Below are 27,596 nucleotides of genomic sequence, written 5' to 3' on the forward strand. Positions count from 1 at the left end.
TTTTTTGCCTATTTTATTTAATTCAAACATGGCAGAATTGATAAAATTGTGCAAAACGTTGTTTCATCTGAACTACCATTTGGACCAAAGACATCAAATATGTAACAGTAATGACTTCATATCAAACAGCAACAACAGTGACCCCCCCCCTTCATAAAATAATTTTCAGTTAAATGAACTTCTCAGCGAGTAAAGCAAAACATCAGTGGCAAAAATAAATTGGTTTGCTTTCTAACTACAAAGTTTTGCAGCTTCATACTCTTTGTAGAACGGCTGTTTGGCACTAAAAGTCTGCAGTGTGGTGAGTATTCTCTGTACCTCGGAGCTGGAGAGTTTGAGCCTATGTCGAAGTAGGCAGGAGAACAGATCTAATGGCAGTGGTCCGGGAGGAGACAGTCTATTGACCCGATATCGGATCTCCATCAGCTGCAGCAGAGCAGAGTCCTGAGATCCCTGAGTGTACGGATAGTCCAACTGTAGGATCAGATCCTGGATAGCCTCGGGGTCAAAGTGAATGCTGTAACCGAACAGTTGCATGCTGTTGATCTTCATGTATCCAAAGTTTTGAGAGGCATCCGCAGCTTCCAGCGGCTCGAAGTAGACTGTTTCGTTCCCCTGAGAGGACTCGGTCCGAATGCGGCTCCGCAGATAGAAGTGAACGGTCTCAAAAAAGCTCTTCCACCGGTTGCCCAAAGTCAAGGTCCAGTTGAAGCAATCCAAAGGAATGTCCAGCTTGGTCTTTTCCCAGTCCGGGAAGCCATTCTGATTGATGGGCATTGTCCAGCTTTCCGAATGGCTGCCGCCAAAAGGGTTGACGTAGACAGACAGCGCAGGCTCCAGGGTGGAGTTCTTGGTCATGCAGATCTGCAGCGAGATGCCCAGGAGCATATGGACACGGCTGGATTTGAACTTGTTGCTCTTCAGCGTAAGCAGCATCCTCTTTCTCCAAGATGGGTCAAACCAGACATTGAGGCGAACGTCGTTGCTGACAAAGATGGCATGCGTCGTGATGCGGTCGTCCCGGTGTTGCAGTAGGTAGCGTAGCTCCAGGTCTTGTAGGTCAGTCTCAAAGCCCAGGTAGTGGTCTGTAGGGTTGGGTACAGCGTTTTTGCAAATTCCATGACTGAGAACGTAACCTGGGTTGCAGCTGGAGCAGCGGGTGCGGTTGTCCACCGAGCACGAGGCACAACGGTGACCGTCACCCACCTCGCACGGGACAACACCCTGGCACGAGGGGCTTTCGTAAGGACAGGCGCAAGTCCGTAATTCCTCTGCATAAAATCCCAGTTGGTTATTCTCACTGCAGTACAGGATGGACAGGGTGAACTGTAGCCAGTAGCTCAGTGGCCTGTGAAAACCAACAATAAAAGAGTGAGGAAACATGACAAAATGGGATTTTATAGCTTGTAATGTGTGCAAATAATTGCGGAGATTATAAGGCAATGATTCGCAACAAACGGTGACTGTCAATAAACAGCTTTGTTTAAGCAACAGAACTAATTGGTTTCTAACCTTGAGCTCTGCTAATATCTGCCTTGAAACCACTGCTAGGGCAAAAGCAATCCATTAGTGCAGCAATAGCCTCAGAGGCTGTAGTGGGTGGTTAAACAATAGATTAGTCATTAGTCTTTTTTACTCGCCTGGAGATCAGGCTTGGCTAAACAATAGCGCTTTCAAATCAAAAACCCAGTAGTTTAATAATCATTGAAGTGTTTTCATAATCCCAAAGCACAACTGCATTGCTCAGAGGTTACCTTTTCAAAGCTCAAAAGACTTAATAGAGATTTTAGTTCTATTTAATTTATGTATCATCAACATATTAAATAATAATAGGCACAATTTTTGTTTTTAAAAATTGCCAAGAACAATTTACATTCCTAAATTGTAAAAACAGCTATTTATCTTCATGTTTAAAGAAAAAATAAACAATAACGCAATATAAGCCAAATATTTTTTTCAAAGTTAAATAATTGATTTATTTTATTACCATTGTTCTAAAGCCGAAATAAATTATAAAAATAAAGTGACCTTTTAATTTAATCTGGGACAAAAACAAAAAAAAAAAGTCTCCAAATATCACAGAAGAAAATAAGTCATGCAGGTTCATCAGTCATCATTCTCCAATTGCTGTGCTTTTAATTTCATCACCATCTAAAAAAAAGTAAATGAGATATTAAAGGAATCTTATTTTTTATATTTCTGTCCTATAGAGATTGAATGGAAACATACGATTTCAACTCAAATTCCATGAATCTAAAACTTTAATGCTCAAGCATTTATAATTCCTTATAGACTAAAACTTTGCAGATTAATTTGCATAACTTGCATAATTATACAACACTAAATTTGGATTCACTGGGTTTAATGTGTGCCTGTAAATATGTTTACCTCTCCCTTAGAGACACTATTTTGGGCTGTGTGTGGCATCTCTTGCTGAGGCTGAAGAGCTTGTTAGCAGTTCGTCGGGTCTTGGAGAGCAGGAGGCTAACGCGACTCTCCAGCTGCCTGTAACGTTGTTGTAGAGCACTGTCTGTCCTCCACAACTGCTGGATTCTTGATGAATTTAGAGCGCTCTGTGTTGGTAGTTTACCCATGAAGCTCTGGAACTCATCTGATGAAAAAACAGATCTGATTAACACAGCATTTTTGCAAAGATTTTCAAAAGGTATAGTTGTCAGTAAAATAACGATACTATGGAATACTAGAATTCGGATTAGCATACATCAAACACAAATGGTTTCAAGGTAGACAAATACTAACGGTTCATGTTAAATAAAGAAAATAAATACTGTTTTTATGTCCCAACATGGTCTGGACAGGGTGCTTCTTTCAAACGTTCTGAAAAAATACTGTAATAAAGTGATGACACATTATAATATAATATAATATAATATAATATAATATAATATAATATAATATAATATAATATAATATAATATAATATAATATATTATAATATAATATAATATAATATAATTGCACTTACAAAAAGCACATACTTTGTGCTACAAATGAGTAAAGATAATTTTAAGCACAAATAAATCACATTAAAAATTAATAATAATAATAATAATAATAATAATAATAATAAAACGCTGAAGCTTCAAGTTATAATATTCTATAGCCACTACAGTATATTCACAGTTTGTGAAAATGACAGTATTAATATTACTATTTTTAATTTATCTAAATCATAATTTCATTGTAGAAACAGGTAATTTTCAATTGTTACTTAAAAAAAATACTTGTGTTGCTATTAACTAAAGATTTAGGTCAACTGAGCAATAAATAATGTTTTTAATTTAGATATTGCCATTTTTAAGTTACAATTTTTTAAGTGTTTGTTATCATATGGTTTGCCTTTTGTCTGTGTATCATTCTTGTACTATTATATTGTTAGTTTGTACTCTTCAATTGTTGGTATTTTGCCTGCTTTATCTCAACTGTAAAGTGTCCTTGAGCTGTGCGAAGACACCATCTAAATGAAATATTATTATTATTAATATTATCTGTTTGCTATTGTTATTAGTTACTATGAATGTTTTTCACATACTACAAGACAGCAACAAAAAGCAGATCCTAGCCATTGAAGATACTGCAACAAGCTTTAGACCCAGTCCACACAAATGTAAAAAAAAAAAAAAAAACTATCTGTGTCATCTGTGTTTTGGTCTTTCATTCATATGTTAATGCTATTCCAAAGCAAAGAATTATATTAAAAAAAATATATACAAAATAAAAAATAAATCATAATGCATGTGGATATTTTCCAAACTGTACTATTATGAACACAATATTGCACATGGCAACAATTATTTTTAAATACAAAGTGTCTATTTGTGCTCAGGTGCAAATAGCATCTCCCACACAGTGCAGCTATTAGCACCCACAGTAATGTGAAACCACAGATATTTAGGACAAAATACCACTTATGCTACACTGCCCACATCTCATTTAACTCTTTTCCTGACTTTTTTCTCTTCCAAATCAATTACAAGCTTGTCCTCCATGTTGTTTGTTGAAATTCTGTGTTCGTGAGTTTATGTGAGAATGTAATTTTGGGATGATAGCTGATCATATAATTGCCAGACCGAATCTGCAATTAACTGAGTACTGTCAAAGTGCACAAGATGATGAGCTTCTGTCTTGTAATGTGTGCTTGGCTAATTTGTACATTACCGGTATTATAGTTTATTACATGGCTTTCTGGAATACTTGACTTCAGATGGCTACTACAATATATTGCTTGTCTCATTTCTACCCTGCAAAAAAATACTTTTCAAAGTTGAAAATCCAACTACAAATCCGATTCCAAAAAAGTTGAGACACTTTACAAATTGTGAGTAAAAAATGAATGGAATAATTTAAAAATCCCATAAACTTATACTTTATTCACAATAGAATATAGATAACATATCAAATGTTGAAAGTGAGACATTTTGAAATATCATGCCAAATATTGGCTCATTTTGGATTTCATGTCTAAAAAAGTTGGGACAGTTAGCAATAAGAGGCCGAAAAAGTTAAATGTACATATAAAGAACAGCTGGAGGACCGGTTTGCAACTTATTAGGTCAAGTGGAAACATGATTGGGGATAAAAAGAGCCTCTCAGAGTGGCAGTGTCTCTCAGAAGTCAAGATGGGCAGTGGATCACCAATTCCCCCAATGCTGCGGCGAAAAATAGTGGAGCAATATCAGAAAAGAGTTTCTCAGAGAACAATTGCAAAGAGTTTGAAGTTATCATCATCTACAGTGCATAATATCATCCAAATATTCAGAGAATCTGGAACAATCTGTGCGTAAGGGTCAAGGCCGGAAAACCAGACTGGATTCCTGTGATCCTCAGGCCCATTAGACAGCACTGCATCACATACAGGAATGCTACTGTAATGGAAATCACAACATGGGCTCAGGAATACTTCCAGAAAACATTGTCGATGAACACAATCTATTGTGTCATTCACCGTTTCTGGCTAAAACTCTATAGGTCAAAAAAGAAGCCATATCTAAACATGATCCAGAAGTGCAGCAATTTTCTCTGGGCTCATTTAAAATGAACTGTGGCAAAGTGGAAAACTGTTCTGTGGTCAGACGAATCAAAATTTGAAGTTCTTTTTGGGACGCTATGTCATCCGGACTAAAGAGCACAAGGACAACCCAAGTTGTTATCAGCGCTCAGTTCAGAAGCCTGCTTCTCTGATGGTTTGGGGCTGCATGAGTGTTTGTGGCATGGGCAGCTTACAATTCCGGAAAGTCACCATCAAGGCTGAAAGGTATATCCAAGTTCTAGAACAACATACTTCCATCCAGACGTCGTCTCTTTCAGGGAAGACCTTGCATTTTCCAACATAACAATGCCAGACCACATACTGCATCAATTACAACATCATGGCTGCATAGATCCGGGTACTGAAATGGCCAGCCTGTAGTCCAGATCTTTCACTCATAGAAAACATTTTCCGCATCATAAAGAGGAAGATGTGACAAAGAAGACCTAAGACAGTTGAGCAACTAGAAGCCTGTATTAGACAAGAATGGGACAACATTCCTATTCCTAAACTTGAGCAACTTGTCTCCTCAGTCCCCAGACTTTTGCAGACTGTTATAAAAAGAAGAGGGAATGCCACACAGTGGTAAACATGGCCTTGTCCCCAGTGGTGGACGAAGTACACAAATCAAGTACTTGAGTAAAAGTACAGATAGGTATAGTAAAATATTACTCCAGTAAAAGTATTCCTTTTTCAATTTTACTCAAGTGAAAGTACAAAAGTACTAAATTTTTTATGTACTTAAGAAAAAAAGTACTGAAAGATAGATGTTTGAAATTTTATATAGGCTACTTAATTTAATTTTATACTAGCATTTTTTTTTTATAATCCTACTGCTCAAAATACCTGGGATTTTTCCCAAAATAACCACTATATGGAATCAAGATATATTTTTGTTGTTGCTATGGACTACATTGACTAGAGTAATATTCACTGTGAAGCTTACACTGTGATGTAAAGTTACCTTAGAGAAAACAGAGATGACCATCTGATTTTCACCAGTAAGAACAAAGTATTTTAAAGTTTGTTGTTTTACAGAAAATCACAGTTATATATGGCATGATAATAAGGCCTGAAGTTAGGAAGAACATTTTAAGGAAAATATAATTATATTTTCAAAATGATTTTTTCCTTCTCAAATCTTGTCTGTGGTGTAAAAACACCCCTGGCCAAACGGGGTGCATCTCTTCCCCTCTTTGGTAATTACTGTAGTTACCATGTTCTGAACATCACATCCTTTCTTTTGTCCCTAGATGTAATCTGTAGATATATATAAAATATACATATATAGGTGGTTGAATAAAAATATTTGGACATTATTTATAAAAACTTACCTCAAGTTAGCACCAGCAAGCTTGTTAGGTTGACAGTTAGCATCAGCTAACAATATTTACTTATTTTCAGTACGGTTATTGTCATGATTCTGCCCTCGTGTCCTTGATTTTTCCTAGTCTTGAGGCAGGATCATGGCAGACCCGTGTTTTGTGTACTAGCACATGGCCTTGTCTTTGGGCCATGTGCTTGTGTTGTCTCGTTGCCTTGCCCCGCCCCCCTTGTTATCCTAGTCTTGTCCTGATTGTCCTATCTGTGTCACCTGTCGTGTCTTAATTGTTCCCCCTATTTAGATCTCCTAGTGTGCTCTGTCCTGGGTTGGTTCATTCTGTGTGATTGTTCCTGTGATGTGTTCTACTTGTCTGATGTGTACCTCATATGTGTTCCATTTGAGATTGTGCCACACTGTGATTGTTCCTACATGTGAGTGTTTACCTTACCGTGAGTGTTTGTTTATAGTTAGTATTTAGAGTCCTTGTTTATCTTGTCAGCCCAGTCCTGTTTAGTTATTTAGTCTTTACCCTTAGTCAGTGTTTTTCCCCCTCGTGGGTTTTGTTTTCCCCTCTTTGTTAATAAACCCTTCGTGTTGAGAATCCTGTCTGCACTTGAGTTCCTCACTTACCAAAACCTTGACAGTTATGAATAAACATTCATGTCTGTCTACTCGTCTAGTTAATCCAAACAATATACATATGTATAACGTTATTGATAACCGCGAGTTATTTTATATAATATGTGTTAGTTTAATGTGTTTTTTTTTTTTTTACCTAAAACACAGAGACGCTGATTGATGTGTCTGCATCGTCTGCACTCGAGCATTTCAGTGGGCTTAAACAGATCACTCTTTACAGCGGATTTAGTTCCCAAACAACTGACAATTTTGACCTAAATATGATTTTCATTTACAATAATTAATCCTAAATTTCGACATTAATAACTTACTTTTAGCAACATCAGACGCACGCGGGCTCACAAGATCTCCCGGTTCTTACTGACTCGCACTAAACGGTTCATTTGAATCAGTGAGTGGTCGACTCCAGAACAGCTGCAATCGGATCATTCTAATTCGTAAACGAATCGTTTGGTGCGATTCGCGATCCGATTTAAAAGTATATTTTGAAAAGACTCAGTTCGTTCATGATGAGTCAGACACCGCTTCTGCGTGTCGGAGCACGTGATATACTATAGGGAGTAATGATATGTTTAATGAAATGATTTTATGCTTTGGAATGTAGTGAAGTAAAAGTAAAAGTTACTCGAAATATAACTACTCCAGTAAAGTACAGATACTTGAAAAATGTACTTAAGTACAGTAATGAAGTAAAGCTACTCCGTTACTGTCCACCACTGCTTGTCCCAACCTTTTTTTAGTTGTGTTGATCCCATAATTTTAAATCAACTTATTTTTCCCTTAAAATTATAAATTTTCTCAGTTTAAACATTTGATATGTCATCTATGTTGTATTCTGAATAAAATATTGAAACTTCCAAATCATTGCATTCTGTTTTTATTCACAATTTGTACAGTGTCCCAACTTTTTTAGAATCGGGTTTGTATTACTGGAGTAGGTTTTACAAGAAAAAATATTAAAATTTTTCACTTACAGATTTCACGTTTAATTAAATATGTTGCTTGCTGTTTTTTTGTAATTGTTTGTGAAATTACTGGCAATAGCGGAGTAAATTGTTTCCACAATTGTTTGTATGTTTATTTATTGTAGGCCGATTGTACATTGTAACAAATTATGTTTTTCGTGGCGAACCTAGAGATAACACATGTGAAATTTTAAAAACATGTATAATTTACAAATAATTCATATAATTATTTATATTTATAAATAATTCAACTTCAATAAAAAAACAGTACTATTTTAGTATGAATAATATACTATTATTTACGTTTCATTTTTAGTCATTTTGTTTTGTGCTGTTGTAATTCTTAATCTGTTTGTATTTAGCTTTTCAATTCATTTCACTTTATTAATGATTAATTTGTAATTAATTTTCAGTAACTTTTAATCAGCTGCCAAAGCAACATTTCTACTCTTCGTTGAAATTTGTTCCCTCTAATATTTTTTTTATTTTATTATTTAAAATGAAAGATTTTATAATATTTTAGTAGTTAACAATAACACTTTTATATGTGTAATGAGCAGAATAATGTACAGTCAGCTAGTCAATGGTGCAAAATTAACCCCTTACAAAAGAAAATGGACAGATTTAAGTTGGTTGACCATGTCTTGCTGGTTAGGTTAGTTAAGCAATCTAGCAGCTACCTAATATGGATGATAATGTCCCACGAGAAAAAGAGAAACGCAAGAAGTTTTGGCACCTGAGTCTTGAAATTCCTGGTTCTCCTGCCTCCAGGCCTCCTTCATACGCTCCAGGTAGTTTTCCTGGGAACGGATATCAGCCTCAGGGCAGTTACACTGGGGAAACTCCTGAATGCATTGGCACCAGCAGTCATTGTCTTTGCACATAAATTGGCCTTCAGCATTGCAGCCTATGTAGCCTAAGGCAGCGTGAACAAAGTTGCTCCTTAAATAACTAGGCAGAATAGCCTGAAGTCCTGGAAGGAGAAAGACGGAAGTGTGAGGTAGACCACACATGCCTCAACTTTTCCAGTACAACCTTATTCTTGTCAGTTGCTAAATCTTTTAATCTCATTAGGAAGCACAGTCAACTATCAACATTCAAGATTTGTGTATAATTAGCAGGCTAATTAGACAACAGCGGCATCAAGGCTTTGATCGTGTAGCTATACCACGGCTCATCACACATGCACGACCTCTGGAAAACACTTTAGAATCAGGGTCAGGACGAGAGGAAGTGTTTTGAGAGGAAGTGTGGGATTGTGTACTTCTTTACCTTGCAACTGAACTCTGTTCTCGTGGCTGTGAACCAGAACGGAGCTGACAGAGTCGAGGTTGTCATAGTTACTGCAGCCCAAAGGCCCGGTCCTGGTCTCTGTTACCTGGAGAGAGAGACAACAGCAATTAATGTCTTTGTGTAATAAGTTAATTGAAATGACTGGTAAATATCAAACACATCTGATCAGTGGGTGAGTGCTTTTCAATGTAGCCATCTAAATGATCAGCACCAGGGATCCTACACCTTTTGACCAAAGAATATCCACAACTTTTTTAAATATAAATTTCTCACAGCAAGCTATTTTAATTTGGCGTAGAAACAATTTTTACTCAGAAATTGCTGGTTAACTTTGCAAACAACAAAAGAGCAAATAACACGCTGACTTTTGAAATTAAATTTTAAAGCAGAAAATCATTTATTTTCTTGTAAAACAAATTATTTTTACAGTGTTACACACACACACACACACATATATATATATATATATATATATATATATATATATATATATATATATATATATATATATACAGATCCTGAATGATTTCTGTAGGATCACATAACACTGAAGGACTGAGTAATGCTGAAAATTCTGCTTTGCATGAGAGGATTTTTAATATATATATATATGTGTGTGTGTGTGTGTGTGTGTGTGTGTGTGTGTGTGTGTGTGTATATATATATATTTTTTTTTTGACTTTTTGAAATTTTGACTTTTTCAGCACTGGAAATTTAATTTTCCCCAATATTTCTTATTTTTTTATATTTCCCTAATAATCTTGCTACACTTGCCTATGTTTAAACATGATCTAAATCACTTTATTTTTAAAAGTTTAGAAAAGAAAAAAAATCTAAAAACACAAAATCAGCACTTTTTACCTTCGCAACAGCAACCTCAACTATGCAGGCCTACTTCTGTTTGTGTAATGATGCAAGAGTTGGTTGCATCTGGTCCTAATTTATCATGAAACTAATTAGGTTAACATCACTGTATTTAATTAACATTTTTTATATCTTTGTATCTTTGTGCAGCCCAGCGAGCACTGTTCATCTCTCTACTCTGCTGTGGCATAACATTATGGATTTTATACAGCAAAAAATAAAAATAATAATAATAATAAATAAATAAAAAAACCTTGGTAGTTCATCATTTATGAAAAAAAGCTATAAAAAATATTGAGATGGCATGAAGTCAAGGGCAAGAATCAGCAGAGTGTGAGAGAGACAGAGAGAGAAAAATCACAACTTCATTACACCCGCAGCGGGCTCTAACGCTTCTGTTAATGCTGCTGGAGGGAGATTCATTAAATCCTAAAAATTCTCTCTGAGGTCTGAGCCAGCTCATTGTCCCTGCAAAGGCCAGAAACACAATAGGCCAGTTGTAGCACTCCACCTCTTATTGTACATCAAGGAACTAATTGAGAAATACAGAATTTTATTCAGGACCTAGTAAACGACAAACATAAGGTTTGTTGTGAACCGTGAATATAGAGTAGAGGGAGATTTTCTCATACAAAGCTTATTGTGTGGCTTCAGAAAAACAGTGCAAAAGCTGTACTTTCTTCCTTTAAAAGCTTCATATGCTTTTTAATACACACACACACACACACACACTCTCTGTGTATTTTTATTATGTATATATAAAGACAAACACATGCATGTATATATTTAAGAAAAATATATAGTTTTTTATATATTAAATATATTATATATAAAATAAAATATAAGATTATAAATATGCAAATGTATATACATGTAGATGTAAATATTTTCTAAATATATACTGTATGCGTGTGTGTTTATATATACATAATAAATATACATAGTACACTTACATATATTATTTAAACAAAAACTTTTATTTTGGATGTGATTAATCATTTGACAGCACTACTTTTAATATATTACTTTTATATAATAAAAATATATTTTATATAATATATTTCATATAAAATTCATGTGAGCATTTACTTTCTCGCATTTACTCAGTTTACTTTCTGTTTAAAAACATGATCTAAATCATTATTTTTCTTAAATAAAATAAACTTCATAAATAAAATAAATTGCTTCCAGTTGTAAATTTGTATTAAATTCTATAAGATACAGGGTCACATATATCTTATATGCAAATGAATTAATTTATTCAGAATTTTCATCTTTGTGTGAACTGATCCTTTAAAAGCACTAGTTAACACTAGATGACAACATACAGTATTGTTCAAAATAATAGCAGTACAATGTGACTAACCAGAATAATCAAGGTTTTTCGTATATTTTTTTATTGCTACGTGGCAAACAAGTTACCAGTAGGTTCAGTAGATTCTCAGAAAACAAATGAGACCCAGCATTCATGATATGCACGCTCTTAAGGCTGTGCAATTGGGCAATTAGTTGAATTAGTTGAAAGGGGTGTGTTCAAAAAAATAGCAGTGCGGCATTCAATCACTGAGGTCATCAATTTTGTGAAGAAACAGGTGTGAATCAGGTGGCCCCTATTTAAGGATGAAGCCAACACTTGTTGAACATGCATTTGAAAGCTGAGGAAAATGGGTCGTTCAAGACATTGTTCAGAAGAACAGCGTACTTTGATTAAAAAGTTGATTAGAGAGGGGAAAACCTATAAAGAGGTGCAAAAAATTATAGGCTGTTCAGCTAAAATGATCTCCAATGCCTTAAAATGGAGAGCAAAACCAGAGAGACGTGGAAGAAAACGGAAGACAACCATCAAAATGGATAGAAGAATAACCAGAATGGCAAAGGCTCAGCCAATGATCACCTCCAGGATGATCAAAGACAGTCTGGAGTTACCTGTAAGTACTGTGACAGTTAGAAGACGTCTGTGTGAAGCTAATCTATTTTCAAGAATCCCCCGCAAAGTCCCTCTGTTAAAAAAAAGGCATGTGAAGAAGAGGTTACAATTTGCCAAAGAACACATCAACTGGCCTAAAGAGAAATGGAGGAACATTTTGTGGACTGATGAGAGTAAAATTGTTCTTTTTGGGTCCAAGGGCCACAGGCAGTTTGTGAGACGACCCCCAAACTCTGAATTCAAGCCACAGTACACCGTGAAGACAGTGAAGCATGGAGGTGCAAGCATCATGATATGGGCATGTTTCTCCTACTATGGTGTTGGGCCTATTTATCGCATACCAGGGATCATGGACCAGTTTGCATATGTTAAAATACTTGAAGAGGTCATGTTGCCCTATGCTGAAGAGGACATGCCCTTGAAATGGTTGTTTCAACAAGACAATGACCCAAAACACACTAGTAAACGGGCAAAGTCTTGGTTCCAAACCAACAAAATTAATGTTATGGAGTGGCCAGCCCAATCTCCAGACCTTAATCCAATTGAGAACTTGTGGGGAGATATCAAAAATGCTGTTTCTGAAGCAAAACCAAGAAATGTGAATGAATTGTGGAATGTTATTAAAGAATCATGGAGTGGAATAACAGCTGAGAGGTGCCACAAGTTGGTTGACTCCATGCCACACAGATGTCAAGCAGTTTTAAAAAACTGTGGTCATACAACTAAATATTAGTTTAGTGATTCACAGGATTGCTAAATCCCAGAAAAAAAAATGTTTGTACAAAATAGTTTTGAGTTTGTACAGTCAAAGGTAGACACTGCTATTTTTTTGAACACACCCCTTTCAACTAATTGCCCAATTGCACAGCCTTAAGAGCGTGCATATCATGAATGCTGGGTCTTGTTTGTTTTCTGACAATCTACTGAACCTACTGGTAACTTGTTTGCCACGTAGCAATGAAAAATATACTAAAAACATTGATTATTCTGGTTAGTCACATTGTACTGCTATTATTTTCAACAATACTGTATGGCCAGACGCTGGCAAAACAACACCAAAACATATCTTCCCCGGTGAACTTAGAGACACTCTGGTAGTGAAAACTGATTTCTGCTATCTAAATGATGGCATCCTGTGGTCAAATTTAATTTGGGTGCCAGAAAGAGTCATTGTGAGTTCATGTGAAGGTTAATGTACTTTGGCCTTCTCTCTTCTGCTTTACTGAAGAGTAAAAAACTGTGAATAATGCAACTGTGCTTAATGTCTCTCTCCAAACACTCTGGATTTACCGCTTTGATTAATACAAAAGCAGAGCGGGTATTTCACCCCCACTTTTACAATCCGTGTTAAAATGAAAAGCCAATTCAAACAGCAAGAAATCTCCACCTGATAAGAGAATCAATGCCCTTAATGAAAAGCATATAACATTATAAAACTATTGTTGCACACAGACAAATCATTATTCTCCTAAACACATTTAAGGCCCTTAATTAGTGTAGAGACAGATAATTGTTCAAAGCACAGATGAAGTCGGTTACTGATGCCATCTGCGACTCTACTGAAGACCCAGCTAAACTAATGAGGCCGAGAGATTCGGCAGCAGTGCATCATAATCAAACCTCTAATTTATGCTCTCAAACACCCTTCGAATAGCATCCTCCTTCACCTGCATTGAAGAATCATCCAACTAGCTCCATTTAACACCTCGGCTAACCTTACAATGCATCTTCCATACATCTGTTTTCTTGCCTCAGAGCTCACTTCATGCTAGATGCAACTAATGAGTTGAATTAGTCAACGTAGAAAGGAATGTAAATGGAAGAGCCAGGCTGATCTATCACCGTGATGCATGTTGCGACTAACACCGACAGGCGCTTTGTCCTCATTAATAGCAACTTAGCCCGGCATCCTTTTAGCAAACGGGCTCAGACCCCAAAACGGTTTGCCTGAGTGCGATTGCGAATGACTGAATGTGGCAGGGCCGAGTTCGGATGGAAAACTGCAGCCTGGGATTAAGTCGCTGCTTTTTCAAAGGAAACCTTAGGTCATTCATAGCTGAAGCACTTGAGTGGTTTAAGCATGGATTTATTTTTAAAAGGCTGTGCTTGGCACTGGCGCTTTAAACAAAGCCTGAGCAAATGAGATCAGCGTGGAGTCTATCACGAACGCCGCAGGCGCAAGGTTATGCTGCTGATAACTGCGCATTGAATAATGAACTCACCTCTGAGGCGGTAATAATTGTATTCAGGAGGAAGGCGTTTGCACATATGAACCTAACATAAATTCACATTGAATAGAAATCATGTTTTTTTTTCTGTCTTAAGTTGCAAAAATGGTGATTTGAGACTTCCAGTTTAGAGACTTTCACAGGATTTAAAGAGAAACATTTTCTCTGAATTGCGACACAGTTATGTAGAAACAAGGAATTTAATAAGTCCAGTTCTGGTTCTTTTATTATTCTTTTAATAAGGATTAATTGATCAATTCAAATGTCAATATGTGGCCTTAAATATGTATTAAATATCAATCCTAAACAACCAAAATTTGATTCAATTAATTGTTATTTGTTTACTATTGACAAAATCATAATTTGTTATAATCATAATATGTCATATGCATAAGCAGTCAATAACTTTTTTTATATCATTGTAATATTCTGAATAAGGATTTTTTTTTCTGTATATAAACTTTTTTCTTTAACACTTTATACTTTATAAAAAAACATCCTCTCAACCTGTGAAACCTGTCAAAATAAAAGTTTAGCTTCACTTGAAGAAACCTTGACAGAAATATCACTTAATGCAATGATAGTAGTACTACTAATACAATTATGAAACTATTATTTGTAAAGGAATATTTACCACAAAAATATTTTTATTTGAGTTTATTTAGCAGAAATATTACACAACACAGTATTTAAAAAAGAAAGAAAGAAAGAAAATAATATATATTTAAATAAAATCAATTAATATAGATGTTAAAATGGAATCCAGAAAATTAATGGAAAACAGAATTAGGTTAAAAAAAAAAACTGAATTTGAGAGAGAGAAAAAATGGGGCTTTACACATTTATTTTTTGTTTTAATTAATTTAAATTAATTAGAAATGCAATTTTTGACTAATAAAATGTAATATATTAAAACAGAGTCTAAATAAATGTTATAATATAATACAGAATAATTAAAAAACTACACTAGATGTGCTGTGTATTTGATTTACTTAAAAGAACCAATTCATAAAAATAATTTGATCAAGAATCACTGGTTGCAGTGCACTGTACAGTATGTTTTTGATTTCCCCACAAGAACTGAATCATAAGAGTCCTTCATTTGGAAAACGGACTACAATGTTGGGCTGTGTTTTGATTCATTAAAAGAACCAAATTATTAGAATCATTCTTTTGGGAAACAGACATGGTTTCACTCTTTGCTTTTTATTTACTTTAAAGAACCAACGTTTCGGTTATTCAATCAGAAAAGAGACTACAATGGTATTTAAATTAAAATGAACTGATTCATAAAAAGACAACACTTTTGGTACCCCATCAGGCTCCTGTTGGCATACCATTGGAACATTCACCATAAAACGTGCTTGAACTACAGAATCTTTCATAATGTTAAATGTAGCTGTAGATATATACTGGTTAAGCATGAGGGAAAACAAATCCCTGTTATCACAGTTATCCATTCATTTACTACAGGGAAAACAAGAAAGATTATGAGTGGGCATATAAGGAAAGAAAAGCTGTGTCTGAACATTGTTCAGTGGTTTTCATTTTTAATTGCTCCCTTGCTCACTTGGATAATGAGTAATGAATAAACTATCCATTTTAAAGTACACAGTATTACGATAAAATGGTCTGTTGATTAAAGTAAAACCTCCCAGACTTATGCTATAATAAGAATGATAAGGCAAATTCTGTGAAATAATGTTACCTACACCACAGAGACAGCTATTACTTCAGGATTTGAGTTCTAGTGTGGCTTTTCAACATGGAATTGAACAAGACTTGCGAACATGTCTGGTACCAAATCTCCTACAGTATAAATTCATACGATAATGGGCATTAAATAATGACCCAGATACGTACCAGTAAACTGAATAGCACAAACCTTAGTAAATTACGTTGATTTATTTAAATACTCTCCTCCGTCTGAAAAGGAAACTCAAATGCTATAAAGTCCATGCCTTTTCATCACTAATTCCTGGCAGTAGTTTTGCCAAAAGTGGGTTTACACTGGTGCAAGCTGTTAGTAAATCTGGCTCATAATTACCTACATCTAATGTGTGATTAGGTTTAATCAAAGCTGCCAAAAAGGCAAGTCCAACACTGATTTGATGTCAAGTTTGTCAGTAATCGATCAATAAGAGCACTAATTAAACTGAAGCTAAATCAGACCCTGTTCCTTTCATATATTTTATTTATAAGATTCATATGATTATGAAAAGATAATTTACTATTAATGTAATGTACTAATTGGGGATTTAAACCCAGGATGATTTAATCAAGAGAAAAATTTAACATCAGGCACGACTAACCACATATTTCTCATGTTTCACAAAAGTATGGAAAAATAACTTGTTTGTATTCTTCCAAATTGTATTATTTAATATAATCTGATTAGGATTGTGTGTAATTGATATGCTACTAGGGCTGAGCAATATATGAGATATATCAAATGAAGTATGTATATATATATATATATATATATATATATATATTTTTTTTTTTTTTTTTTTAATTCTACAAGAAGTTGTGGTTGCCAAAGCAAGCACTTTGAAGTACAAAGAAAGGCGTATTAAAGTATGGTGGCCAAGAAAACTCAGTGTGCTGTGACTGAAAAAAATAAAATAAAATTATGCAAAAAAACTCCCACAAGAAAACACTAGTAATTTAAGAAAATATCTTCATCAGCTTGATAGCACATGTGCTGGAAATACTCACAATGCAACCAAAAACAGAAACACACTGGAAACACTTAATGCAACCAAATACAAAAATGTGCTGCAAATACTCATAACACACACACACATGAAAACAAAAAGAAAAATGAAAACGAAAAAAAAGAAATGCGTTCAAAAACTCAAAATGCAACCATATACAGAAACAAGCTACAAATAATCACAGCGCAACCACATACAAAAACATGCTACATGATGTGTGTATTGAGTTTGAGCACAGTCACGTCATTTTTTATCGACTATTTTTTTTATCTTAAAAATGTATTTTATACACCCATCATTTATTTTACAAACATAATTTCTGTTTCGATAACGTGTGAATATATCCTTTATCGTATTTAAAAAAAAACAAAAAAACAACCAGAGCGCCTTGTTATCACTAGATTTATTTTGATTTCCCAGCAGGCCCAGCTGAGAGAGCGGAGAGCTGTGCTTGGAAACCTCCCGGGCTGATGCCCACAAGTCCGTGATAAGTATACAGCGCGCCGCTAACAGTCCCACAACTTCTACTCCATGTGTTTCTCTGCAAAGGCCCAGTGCACCAAGGATGTGATCTTCCCAGATGTCCTTCACTCCGGTACCAGGATACTATGGACTCTGGATGCATCCACAGCAGAGGACGTGAGCCAGGCCCCGGGCGACGACTTTTCCCCCTCCGGTCTTCGAGATCTCCACCCGGAACCGCTTCGCTCCCCTCCGTGATATGCGACTCGATGCTGTGATCATCGCAGACTCCGTCGTCCAACACGTCCTTGCTATGTTAGCCGAAGGTAAAGTGCACACTCTTTGTTTCCCTGGTGCTCATGTTCTTGATGTTTCTGCGCAGATCTGCAGTCGTGCTTCACGGCGAGGTTAACGATACCACGCTGCAGCAGACGGAGACGCTGAAGAGAGACTTCAGGAGCCTGATCGAGACGGTTCGCAGCACGACGCCCGCGGCGACGATCATGGTGTCACAACCACTGCCCACGTATCGACGAGGACACGAAAGGTTCAGTAGACTTGTTGCTTTAAATGAATGGTTGTTGTCATGGTGTAAAGAACAGAAACTGCTATTTGTTAATAATTGGAATCTTTCTGGGAGAGAAAAGATTTCGCGCTGATGGCCTGCACCCCAGTAGAGTCAGAGCGGTCTCTGACAACATCTAGGACCCTTTGCTCCTTATGACTAGTAAGACAATTCTCAAATAACTATTATGATGATTTTTGTTCTACATGCTCAAATGATAGAAGTACTTGTGCTGTCCAATCTATTAAGACCGTGTCTGTTCCCCGAACAGTGAGGTCAAAATATAAATTTAATGTAAGATCTAGAAAAAATCTTATCTTGATTAAACCAGAAACATGTAAAGTAAATGAACTAAAAAAAATTTTTAAGTTTGGGCTCATAAATATAAACACACAAAGCAGTTATTGTAAATGAAACGATCACAGATAATAGTTTTGATATACTCTACTTGACTGAAACCTGGCTAAAACCAAATGATTATTTTGGTCTAAATGAGTCTACTCCACCAAACTACTGTTATAAGCATGAGCCCCGTCAGACTGGTCGTGGCGGAGGTGTTGCAACAATATATAGTGATATTCTCAATGTTACCCAGAAAACAGGATACAGGTTTAACTCAATACTTCTGCTTAATGTTACATTGTCAGATACGCAAAAGAAATCTATTGTATCTCTTGCTCTGGCTACTGTGTATAGACCCCAAATGTATCGCTCAGCCCTCTTTACTACATAGAAGCAAAATAGATTTTTGCATTTATTTACTGCTGCCATCACATTTCAAACCTGGTCGGTAGCATGGGGGTCATACCTTAATGGCTGTGGAGGCGATCTGGAGGTGATGGAGCTTCCGGAGTGTGCTATCTCTGTCGATGAAATAGGAGGCTGCCAGTTGGTGGAGGGCTTCGAGGGTCAGCGAACCGGCTGTAGCATTGGAGGGACCGCCATTCTGCTGACCTCTGCTAAGCTTGCTTTTGTCCACGAAAATGGTCAAGGACTCCTCGCCTGATCGAAAGACAGACAAAAATAATCATCTCAGCTGGAGAACCTAATCAACCCTAATCAAATACAGCATGAGCTCGCCCCGTCTCGGCCCGTCGGGGGCCCACAAAGCCATGCAGCTCTTCTCCATCTGACGCGTCAGCTCTCATTACACGCATGGTACAGATGAGAGTATCCTTCATCTCAGAGTGAGAGGAATCCAATGAAAATCAATTGACTCAGCTGGTGGGTTTGTTTGGAGAGAATAAATGACTAAGAAAAAAAATGCTAGCGTCAAAAGGTGTCCTGTGGAGCATTAGCCAGACCTTCAGATGATCTCCACTTTCAGCCTCTGTCATGGTATAAAAGCAGTTTATTTATGGAGCGAGATATTGATGGCTGAGAATGTCTCTTTTGAAGAGGTGTTTACTGTAAACAGTCTCTCAGCAGGCAAGGTATAAAGGACTGTAGAGAGAACCGAGAGACAGCTGCTCTCCAATATATCTACAATGAAGATGAGTTCTCGGAGCAGAAAAGCAGCTAAACAAACAGAGATGTACCGGTCCACACTTTTCATCTTGCCTATGGAAACTGACAAGACAGTCGCAATCCATTTTACCTTCGTATTGACATATTTTTGGGAGTGAAACAGATTATTCAGGTTGAAAAACCAGGAGGATCTTTATTTTACAGATGGGAAACTGATTGGACATTGAAAGGTGAAAGAGATTCCTTGATAAGTCACCAAAACTTAACACCAGGACTCAACATAAGCCAAAGCAGAATGGTTCCATCTACACTCAACAATAAAATGCATACAGATCACACTTCACCACATGAAAAAAATGTGATCAGATCAGTGCAAACACACTTTGAGGTTATCTGGAATGGATTTTGACTAAATTTAAATGAAGGTGTATCTGTATGCAGCAATGAACGTAATATGTGATGAGGCCGGGCTGCAAAAAAATTAAGTTCATCATTTTCACACCATAACTATAAATATATAAGCACAATTATATGGTCATTTGTTCTTCAATAAAAAGAAAAAGTTACTGAGGGAGAAAAAAAATTATATTGTGTTTATTTTGCATATTAATCAAGTTAGATTGTTTTAGTATGTTAATAATAATAATAATAATAATAATGATTTTTCCACAAAATATTAAATAAAAGCACAGCTGTTTTCAGCACTGAGGATAATAATAATAAAAAAAATCCTGCGTAGCATTATCATATTATTTCTGAAGGATCATGGACTTCAGGAATAAATTACATTTTAAAATATATAAAAATATTACACGTCATTACTGTTTTTATTGTATTTATTTTTATCAAATAAACACATGTAGCAAAAGACTGTTTAATATCGGTGTGTCAAATAACAGCAAATTAGACCTGAAGACACCCCCCATATAACATAATATTAACATAATAATAAGTATAAATACATATATTAATTATAACATATCATTAACAGACATAGAGAGTTTGATATATATTTCATAAATTAATGACAATTCATTGTATGATTTTAGAAGTGGCAAGAAAAACTATAGTTATTGAAGAAAAACATATATTTTGATAGTCAAGTTAGATTGTTGAAGTATATTAATAATATTATTGACAACAATGTTAATAATAATTTTACTCTGCAGTCCCCTTGGATTGGTTGCTGAGGCCCTTCTAGTGGGCCCCGGTCCCCTGTTTAAGAAACACTGGCACAGGTGACATGAGTCAAAAAGAAAAGTCGTTTCAGTTTAACAAAACTGCATTCGTGAAGAAAGATTACAAAGACAAGACAAGCTTTTTTCTTTGGAATAACATGCACTGATGAAATGTACATTAATAAATGACACGGGGCAAATTCTGAGTTCATTGTCTGACCTATTAAGTTAATACAGGAACTGAAGTTATGAGTGTCATATCCATTAGACAACACTAACCCCAGTGTTCAATAATGCATAAAGTCACGTCAGCTTCTACAGAGACTATATAAAGATGTCCTTGCAACTCAGGAACAAGGCAAGAATGAAAACCAGTTTTGCAGGCATAATAACTACAGTAGCTCACATGTAAAATAGTTTTCTTACCTCCCAGAGTGGCAGAGAGCAGGAAATGAGTCCCGTATTTCTTGATGATTGTGTCAGTAATTTTCTGCAGGCTTGGCCTTCTCCCCAGAAGCCTGATGTTATGGATAAAGTCGGGGTCAAAGGGCACGGCCACCCCATTGCCTTCTTGTCTCTCCGCAGCAAGGCTGTTGACCTTCCATCGTCCGAACTCCCTGTGAGTTCATAATCATTTACGTGAGATGTTGTAGGAGCCAATACTAGAGCAACAATAATCAGCACATTAGTCATTACAGTCACATCCATGTCGCCCTCTCCTCCATCTGGCTCTTCTCCACATCTGTCCCTCTCTCCATGTTTGTTTGCTCTATTCTTACTCCAAAAAGCTCTTTTGGGCTCAGCAGAGCAGCCAGGCCGGTAGGTAGTTTTCATTGTTTAGGCAGGGGCTTGAAGAGCCTCCATAGGGAGCCAGGTGCACAATCTTAGCACATTTCTACAAAGAAATGTGAGGATATAATCCTTTAAAATCCTCCTTTAAACTTTGTGTGCTTCCTGTGCATAGTGAATTGTGCATATTAGTACGTTGAACAAGGTAAAGCTTGTAAACGTCTGTTTAACCGCTCTAACCAAACGCTGAGGTGGCACAGTGTGTTACAATGTCAGTTACATTTCCTTTCAGAACTATTATCTGAATGCACCCTCACACAGAATAACAGCGAACACTTGCTCGACTAAAGGAAGCATTGTAAACTAAAATGCATACTGTACACCCACTAAACTACGAAACAGGTATCGTGGATGGAGAATGGAATCTAGTTTCTTTTTGCATTTAAATACATTTGCATCTATTATTACACCGCAAGAGAGCTCCATTTCAAAGTTTAGTCATCTGATATTCTGTTCTAATCTGGTCTGACAGAATTTGTTGCATTCCCTAAAGCTAAAACTCAGATGGTAGATCTTCAAACAAAGCATCCCACTTGTGCATCCCTAAACACTGTAGCACAATTTGAGAGAGAATGTTAAACTTTTTTTTTTTTCAAACTTTTTTTTTGCATGTGGAAACACACTCATTTTGAGCATCAAATTCCAGCTTCATTATCATATATCTTAAAAATAATAAATAAATAATAAGAATAATTTCATACAGGCAATTAAGAATAAATGTGATACTCAATAGAACTTTTTGCCTTTGGGGACAATATCATAATGTTTACAATTTAATATAATTATTAGGGCTGTTGATTGAATTTTAGTTAATTTGTGAATTAGTGAATTTAGTAACTTTTTTTTTTTTTTTTTACGTTTACCACAACCTGGCCTGGCCAAGACCTGTATGTCAAATTACATTGCATGCAATTGCTTAATGATGAACATGATTCAGAGCAAACTGTATATATATATATATATATATATATATATATATATATATATATATATATATATATATATATATATATATTATAACTGCATTTTCATATGGCTATGAGTCATTGCTCTGAATCATGTTCATCATTACATGTTATACATAACAGTATAACAGTTTAGCAATATCATTTGAGCAAGAGCAACAATTCATTCTTAATTCAATACATGCAATATATGCTAATATTATTTATTTATTTATTTTTAAATGAACCCATTTAGTTAGCAAGGTTAAATTGCTCAAATGTGATACTGAAGACTTTTATAATGTTAGAAATGGTTTCAATTTCAAATAAATGCTGATTTTGAAGTTTCTATTCATCAAAGAATCCTGACTTAATGTACCACTTTCCACAAAAATATTAAGTAAAGCAGCACAGCTGTTTCCAACAATGATAATAATCAAAGATGTTTCTTAAGCAGCAAATCAGTATTTTCAAATTATTTCTGAAGGATCATGTGACATTGAAGATGAAAGTAATAATGCTGAAAATGCAGCTTTGCATCACAGGAATCAATTACATTTTGAAAAAATATTCAAACAGAAAAAAAGTGATTTACTTTTGAAATAATATTTCATAATATTACTGTTTTTACTGTATTTTTGATCAAATAAATGCATACTTGGTGAACATAAGAGACATAAATGTTTAAAAATGTTCCCGACCCACAACTTCTGAACAGTAGTTCATATCAGCCTTTCATGCATTGTATACAGTAAAAGATCATTTAATATCAGTGTGTCAAATGACAGCAAATTCGATTTGTAGCCAGTACTTTTTGCCTTATGGGGAAATATCTCATAATTTAGATACAAATCCAGTTATTGGTATCCAGGCAGTGTACAAATTGCATGGCAAGAAAAAAAAAGAAGAAGAAGAAAACATGCCTCTTCTTCTCAGGTTCCACAAGATCACACCATCAGATCAATATTTATTATTTTCTTTCATCCTATTTCCCACACTCCCTATCTCCATTACAAGGTTATTAGTCTCCAAACCGGAGAAAACACATGAGTTTCCCCAATCTTGTCTGAAGAAATCTCTCTTTAGAGATTAGCAATTAAACCAAAGCCCTGAATACTAGTGACAGAGTTTAAAACTCATGGGAACCAATCCAATCACTCACATGAAGAGCCCTATCCAGAGAACAATCATGAAGGGAATGGAGGATGTCATTATCACCAATCAGCCCAACGAGGGATGGTGTAAGTATCAGATGAGGAGCCTGATGAGCACTAGCGTTGAGCACCTAAGCCACTGATCACCACCGACAAACCAGAGAGGGCAAAACGCTTCTTTATTGGAGAGCTCTCTGAGAGCCTGCGGTGCAGACCTGAGGGCACCACGTAATCAAAAGCCACAAGCTATTTTGTAATCACAAGCAGAAACCAGAGGCATAAATGAAGATGAGATCAAAAGGAAAATTACACTAATAATAATCTAGAGTTCGGCTGCAAGGCTTGGTGAAGGCTGTGGAGGTGTGTTTATGCATTATTACTTATTGTTTCGGAGAAGGTATTTATTGGTGATTTCTGAGGCGCTATGCTGAGTTTATGATACTTGATGTCTTTTCACCAGGGATGTTATACAGAATTGTGTTATCATTTGTTTGGTTATGGCTAATATATGAGCCCATGAGAACAAATACTTCAGTAAACATTGGGAATGTTTTCACAACCCCACTTGACAAACTGTGTAATAGTGAATGGCGGGTTTTGGTGGGACCCAAAGTCCGCTAGTTGCATAATAAAAAAAAAAAAACGGCTAGTACTTTCTTGTTCTGGCAAGCTCTAATCTGATTGGCTTGGATTGGATTTTCAGCAGTTGAGTGCATAAAAAGTCATGTTTGGAAGGCATAGGGTTGCTATAATGAGTGAATCACCTTATAATTGCCTAAGTTTGTAAGGCATTGGAATGAAATCTTTGCAAGATATGAGTTTTGTTTAAAAGAACTCACAATCAAGTAAACAAGACATTTGGTGTTGATGGTCAGATGAAGAACCTTTATCCTCTGTGGAAACTTTCCATTTCAAAGGGTTCTGTATAGTTGAAAATGTGCCTTTTTTAATGTTCTTCTGGAAGGTTTTTTGGCAGCCTGTCCTCCAACAAAAAACGACCATATAGGTCGTTTGTGCAAGCATTTATTACGACCTATATTTACGTTTTAAAGTTAAGCGCCCTCTATCGGGAGTAAAAACAATGACAGTCTCGCGTTACGTCTGTCGTCATGAATTGACGTATAACGTCATTACCAATCAAAACGCACGTTTATTTAAATGCAATGTGTGGGCGTTTTACACCGATCTCACAGTATTTCCTACATATTTTACTACTGTAGGTGGCTTATTCGTTTGAATGACCACACCTAACCCCACCCCTAAACCTAACCCTCACAGAAATCATGCTAAATTATGATTTTTGAGCATATACATTTTCGCGCACGTCTGTTCCCTGGGATGGAACCCATGATAGCACGATTACATATCAAGGTATAACGCAATAATATACTAACTGAGCTAGACGAAACGCAAACCAGAGGGCAAATAAAAGAGTACAAAACATTAATATGAAAACGACCTTTTACCTATAGGGGCGCAATTGTAGTATACGCTCTGCTGGGTCGTATTTCAGGTATTTGGACAAACGACCTATACAAACGTATTGGTTGGAGGACAGGTTGTCTTTTGGGGAACACAAAATGGTTATTTTATGACATCTCTAAGGAAATCTCCCTTTGGAACCTTTACTTTTAATAGTGATCTTTAAAATGAGTTACATGTATTAACGTTTCTGATTGTAATGTGTACACACAAATTTTACATACTATTTATTTATTATAGTAATTACATAAATTGGGTAATAACCAGATACTAAACTTGAATGTACCCTTAAAGCCAACCTTATGTAGTTACCTTATATTACCCAGTACTTTCTTTGGTAAGTACACTGTAAGTGCACATACTGTACCACAAAATACAGTGCAACCCACATTTCTGATAAACCCGCCTCTGAACAGCTTGTACAGATGACCTGTGGTTGGTTGTTTTGTTCAGTCAGACAGTCTCATGTTGTTTAAGTGGGCAGTTCTGGGCTAGAATATCCTGTGTGGTTTTGTGTGGGGGGAAGCAAATCCCAGTTAGTTAACCATAAATTAAGAACACTCCATTAAAAGGAACACGCACAGACATGCACATATTCAGATTTGTCATTTCACCAACACACCTTCAAGAGGAAAGAGAGGACTCCATTACTTCACCCATGACAAATCTTTAAAATTTTCAAATTCAATTATGTTATTTAATTTTTGTGATAATTTACTTTTGGTTTTCCAATTTTATGTGGAAGTCAAAAGTTTTTTTTTTTTTAATTGCTAGAAAAAAGAAAAAAAAACACACCATAAAACCATTTAGCACTGAAGTAATACAACAGGTTTGTTCGAATGAGAGACCCAGATTTAAGCAATTTTTCAAGTAAAATTTAAAACTCAGAAGTGTCACATTGGACATAAGTGACATCAAATCCATTGGATCTCACTTGTCTTGCAACGGATTGTAACATGCTAATGTGTGGATGCATCTTTTTAAATATGAAAGCTTTCAGTGAAACATAAATTAAATTTTGTCCTACTTTTCACACAAACTCTATGCCGTTATAGCACTTGGAATAAGGCATGAGATGTTTTTTTAATTAAATAATTATATTTATCTTACTGGTATTTCATGCTCATGGCGTTTGAATTTTAATTAAGCAAATGCAATTGCAATTTAAAAAAAAGTTTTCTCTATATAAAAAGCAATATCTTAGAAATATAATTAAGCAGAATGTGTTTTCCTCTATTAATAGGTTGTAATGTGAGCCAATAAGCGAAAGCTATCTGTTATCACTTTCCAGCTTCAGTGCTTGAAGCATGGATTTCTTTTGGAACTATTTTCTTTGGCAGAGAAGAAATACATGAACCAACTCAAGTTCTCAGCATTCATTATTTATAGAACTGCTGTATGAGAATGTGATAGGAATATGAGCAACTCTTTTTAGTGAACGAAGTCACCTGTAGGCTCGAGTTTGAGGCGAATCGGACATGCTGATATTCACTATTAGCCTACAGCAGCTCTCTAGCCCGGGTTAAAGGCAACAAAGACGGTTTAAAGAGCAGAGGGTGCTGGGATCTGACTCTGACCTCACAGGAGCCGAAAAGAAAAACACTGTCACATTACTGTTTCTAAGACCTGTCGTACCTGTATATTTTGTATCTGGTTGTAAAGCCGTGTTGGTATCGCTCGGTGAACTCAATGAATTCCTGAGAGCGATGGAAAGGACCTTTATCGGACAGCAGCCACTCGAGCGGTTCCGCGGAGCCCACATACACCGCCAGAGAGACGAGCACACAAGCCCAGCGGAGACAGATCACCATCCCCTCCCATAAGAGCATCAGGTCAGGCGGTCTAGGACCAACACTCCGAGCCCACATCCTTCAGCCATACATGCTCTCTCCTCGCAGATCCCCGTTGTGTCCTGCAACTCAAAATAATAGGTGTTTTCAAACGGCGATCTCAAGTTAACATCCCCATCACACAGATTTCGGAAAGAGGCACTACCTGACATGAGTTACACTTCGGCTATCCGAGACACGGAGAGAATGATAAAAGACAATACTCGGAAATCCTCCGCGCAACTGTCCGCCCAGGAAAGCGGTCCTTCTCGGAACAGGTCTAAAGTATGTCGAAAAAATGTTTTCTCACATCAGGTGAAAGCAGGTGCGCGCGCATTCCCAAATCCACGCTGGCGCGCGCAATGGAAGAAGTTGACGCACGTCTGAGAGAGGTGGGAAAAAATGTTCTACGGGTAGCGCTTTTCGCAGGAATAAAAAGTGAGATTTCTTTAGATCCGTCTGTTTTCTCGGGGGGAGCAGGTTGGATGCTCTCTCGGTCTTTATAGGTTGTAGAATATGCTGGAGCATGAATGCCGGTTTCCCCAAGAGTGCATCTCCTGCATTAACACTTTCACACTGAGCAATACATATAAAGCGTAACTCTCGTGCCCCCCCCCCCCCCTTTCTCTATTTCCCTCACCCTGTATGCCCCTCCTTCT

At 36.2% G+C, this 27,596-nt stretch overlaps 1 protein-coding gene across 1 annotated transcript; it reads right to left on the reverse strand.

The window, feature by feature from the left end:
* Nucleotides 1–27,526, reverse strand: brinp3b (bone morphogenetic protein/retinoic acid inducible neural-specific 3b). Its single transcript, XM_026206866.1, has 8 exons — nucleotides 27,104–27,526; nucleotides 26,744–27,020; nucleotides 21,106–21,296; nucleotides 18,843–19,036; nucleotides 9,251–9,356; nucleotides 8,715–8,951; nucleotides 2,389–2,611; nucleotides 1–1,348 (listed from the first exon to the last, which is right to left on the reverse strand). The coding sequence occupies exons 2-8, from the start codon at nucleotides 26,974–26,976 to the stop codon at nucleotides 232–234; spliced, it is 2,301 nt and encodes a 766-aa protein (XP_026062651.1). The 5' UTR covers nucleotides 26,977–27,020; nucleotides 27,104–27,526; the 3' UTR covers nucleotides 1–231.
* Between the last annotated feature and the right edge of the window lie 70 nt (nucleotides 27,527–27,596).

The sequence above is a fragment of the Carassius auratus genome, chromosome 27 (assembly GCF_003368295.1).
Source record: "Carassius auratus strain Wakin chromosome 27, ASM336829v1, whole genome shotgun sequence".
Lineage (NCBI taxonomy): Eukaryota > Metazoa > Chordata > Actinopteri > Cypriniformes > Cyprinidae > Carassius > Carassius auratus.

Bases quoted from the DNA above. Each gene is read 5' to 3' on its own strand.
- brinp3b (XM_026206866.1), bottom strand. From the start codon at position 26,976: ATGTGGGCTCGGAGTGTTGGTCCTAGACCGCCTGACCTGATGCTCTTA. The intron at 8,952-9,250 runs GTAAAGAAGTAC...TTCTCCTTCCAG, and splicing joins GAACAGAGTTCAGTTGCAAG to GACTTCAGGCTATTCTGCCT. The intron at 2,612-8,714 runs GTGCCAAAACTT...TTTTTTCATCAG, and splicing joins CCAGGAATTTCAAGACTCAG to ATGAGTTCCAGAGCTTCATG.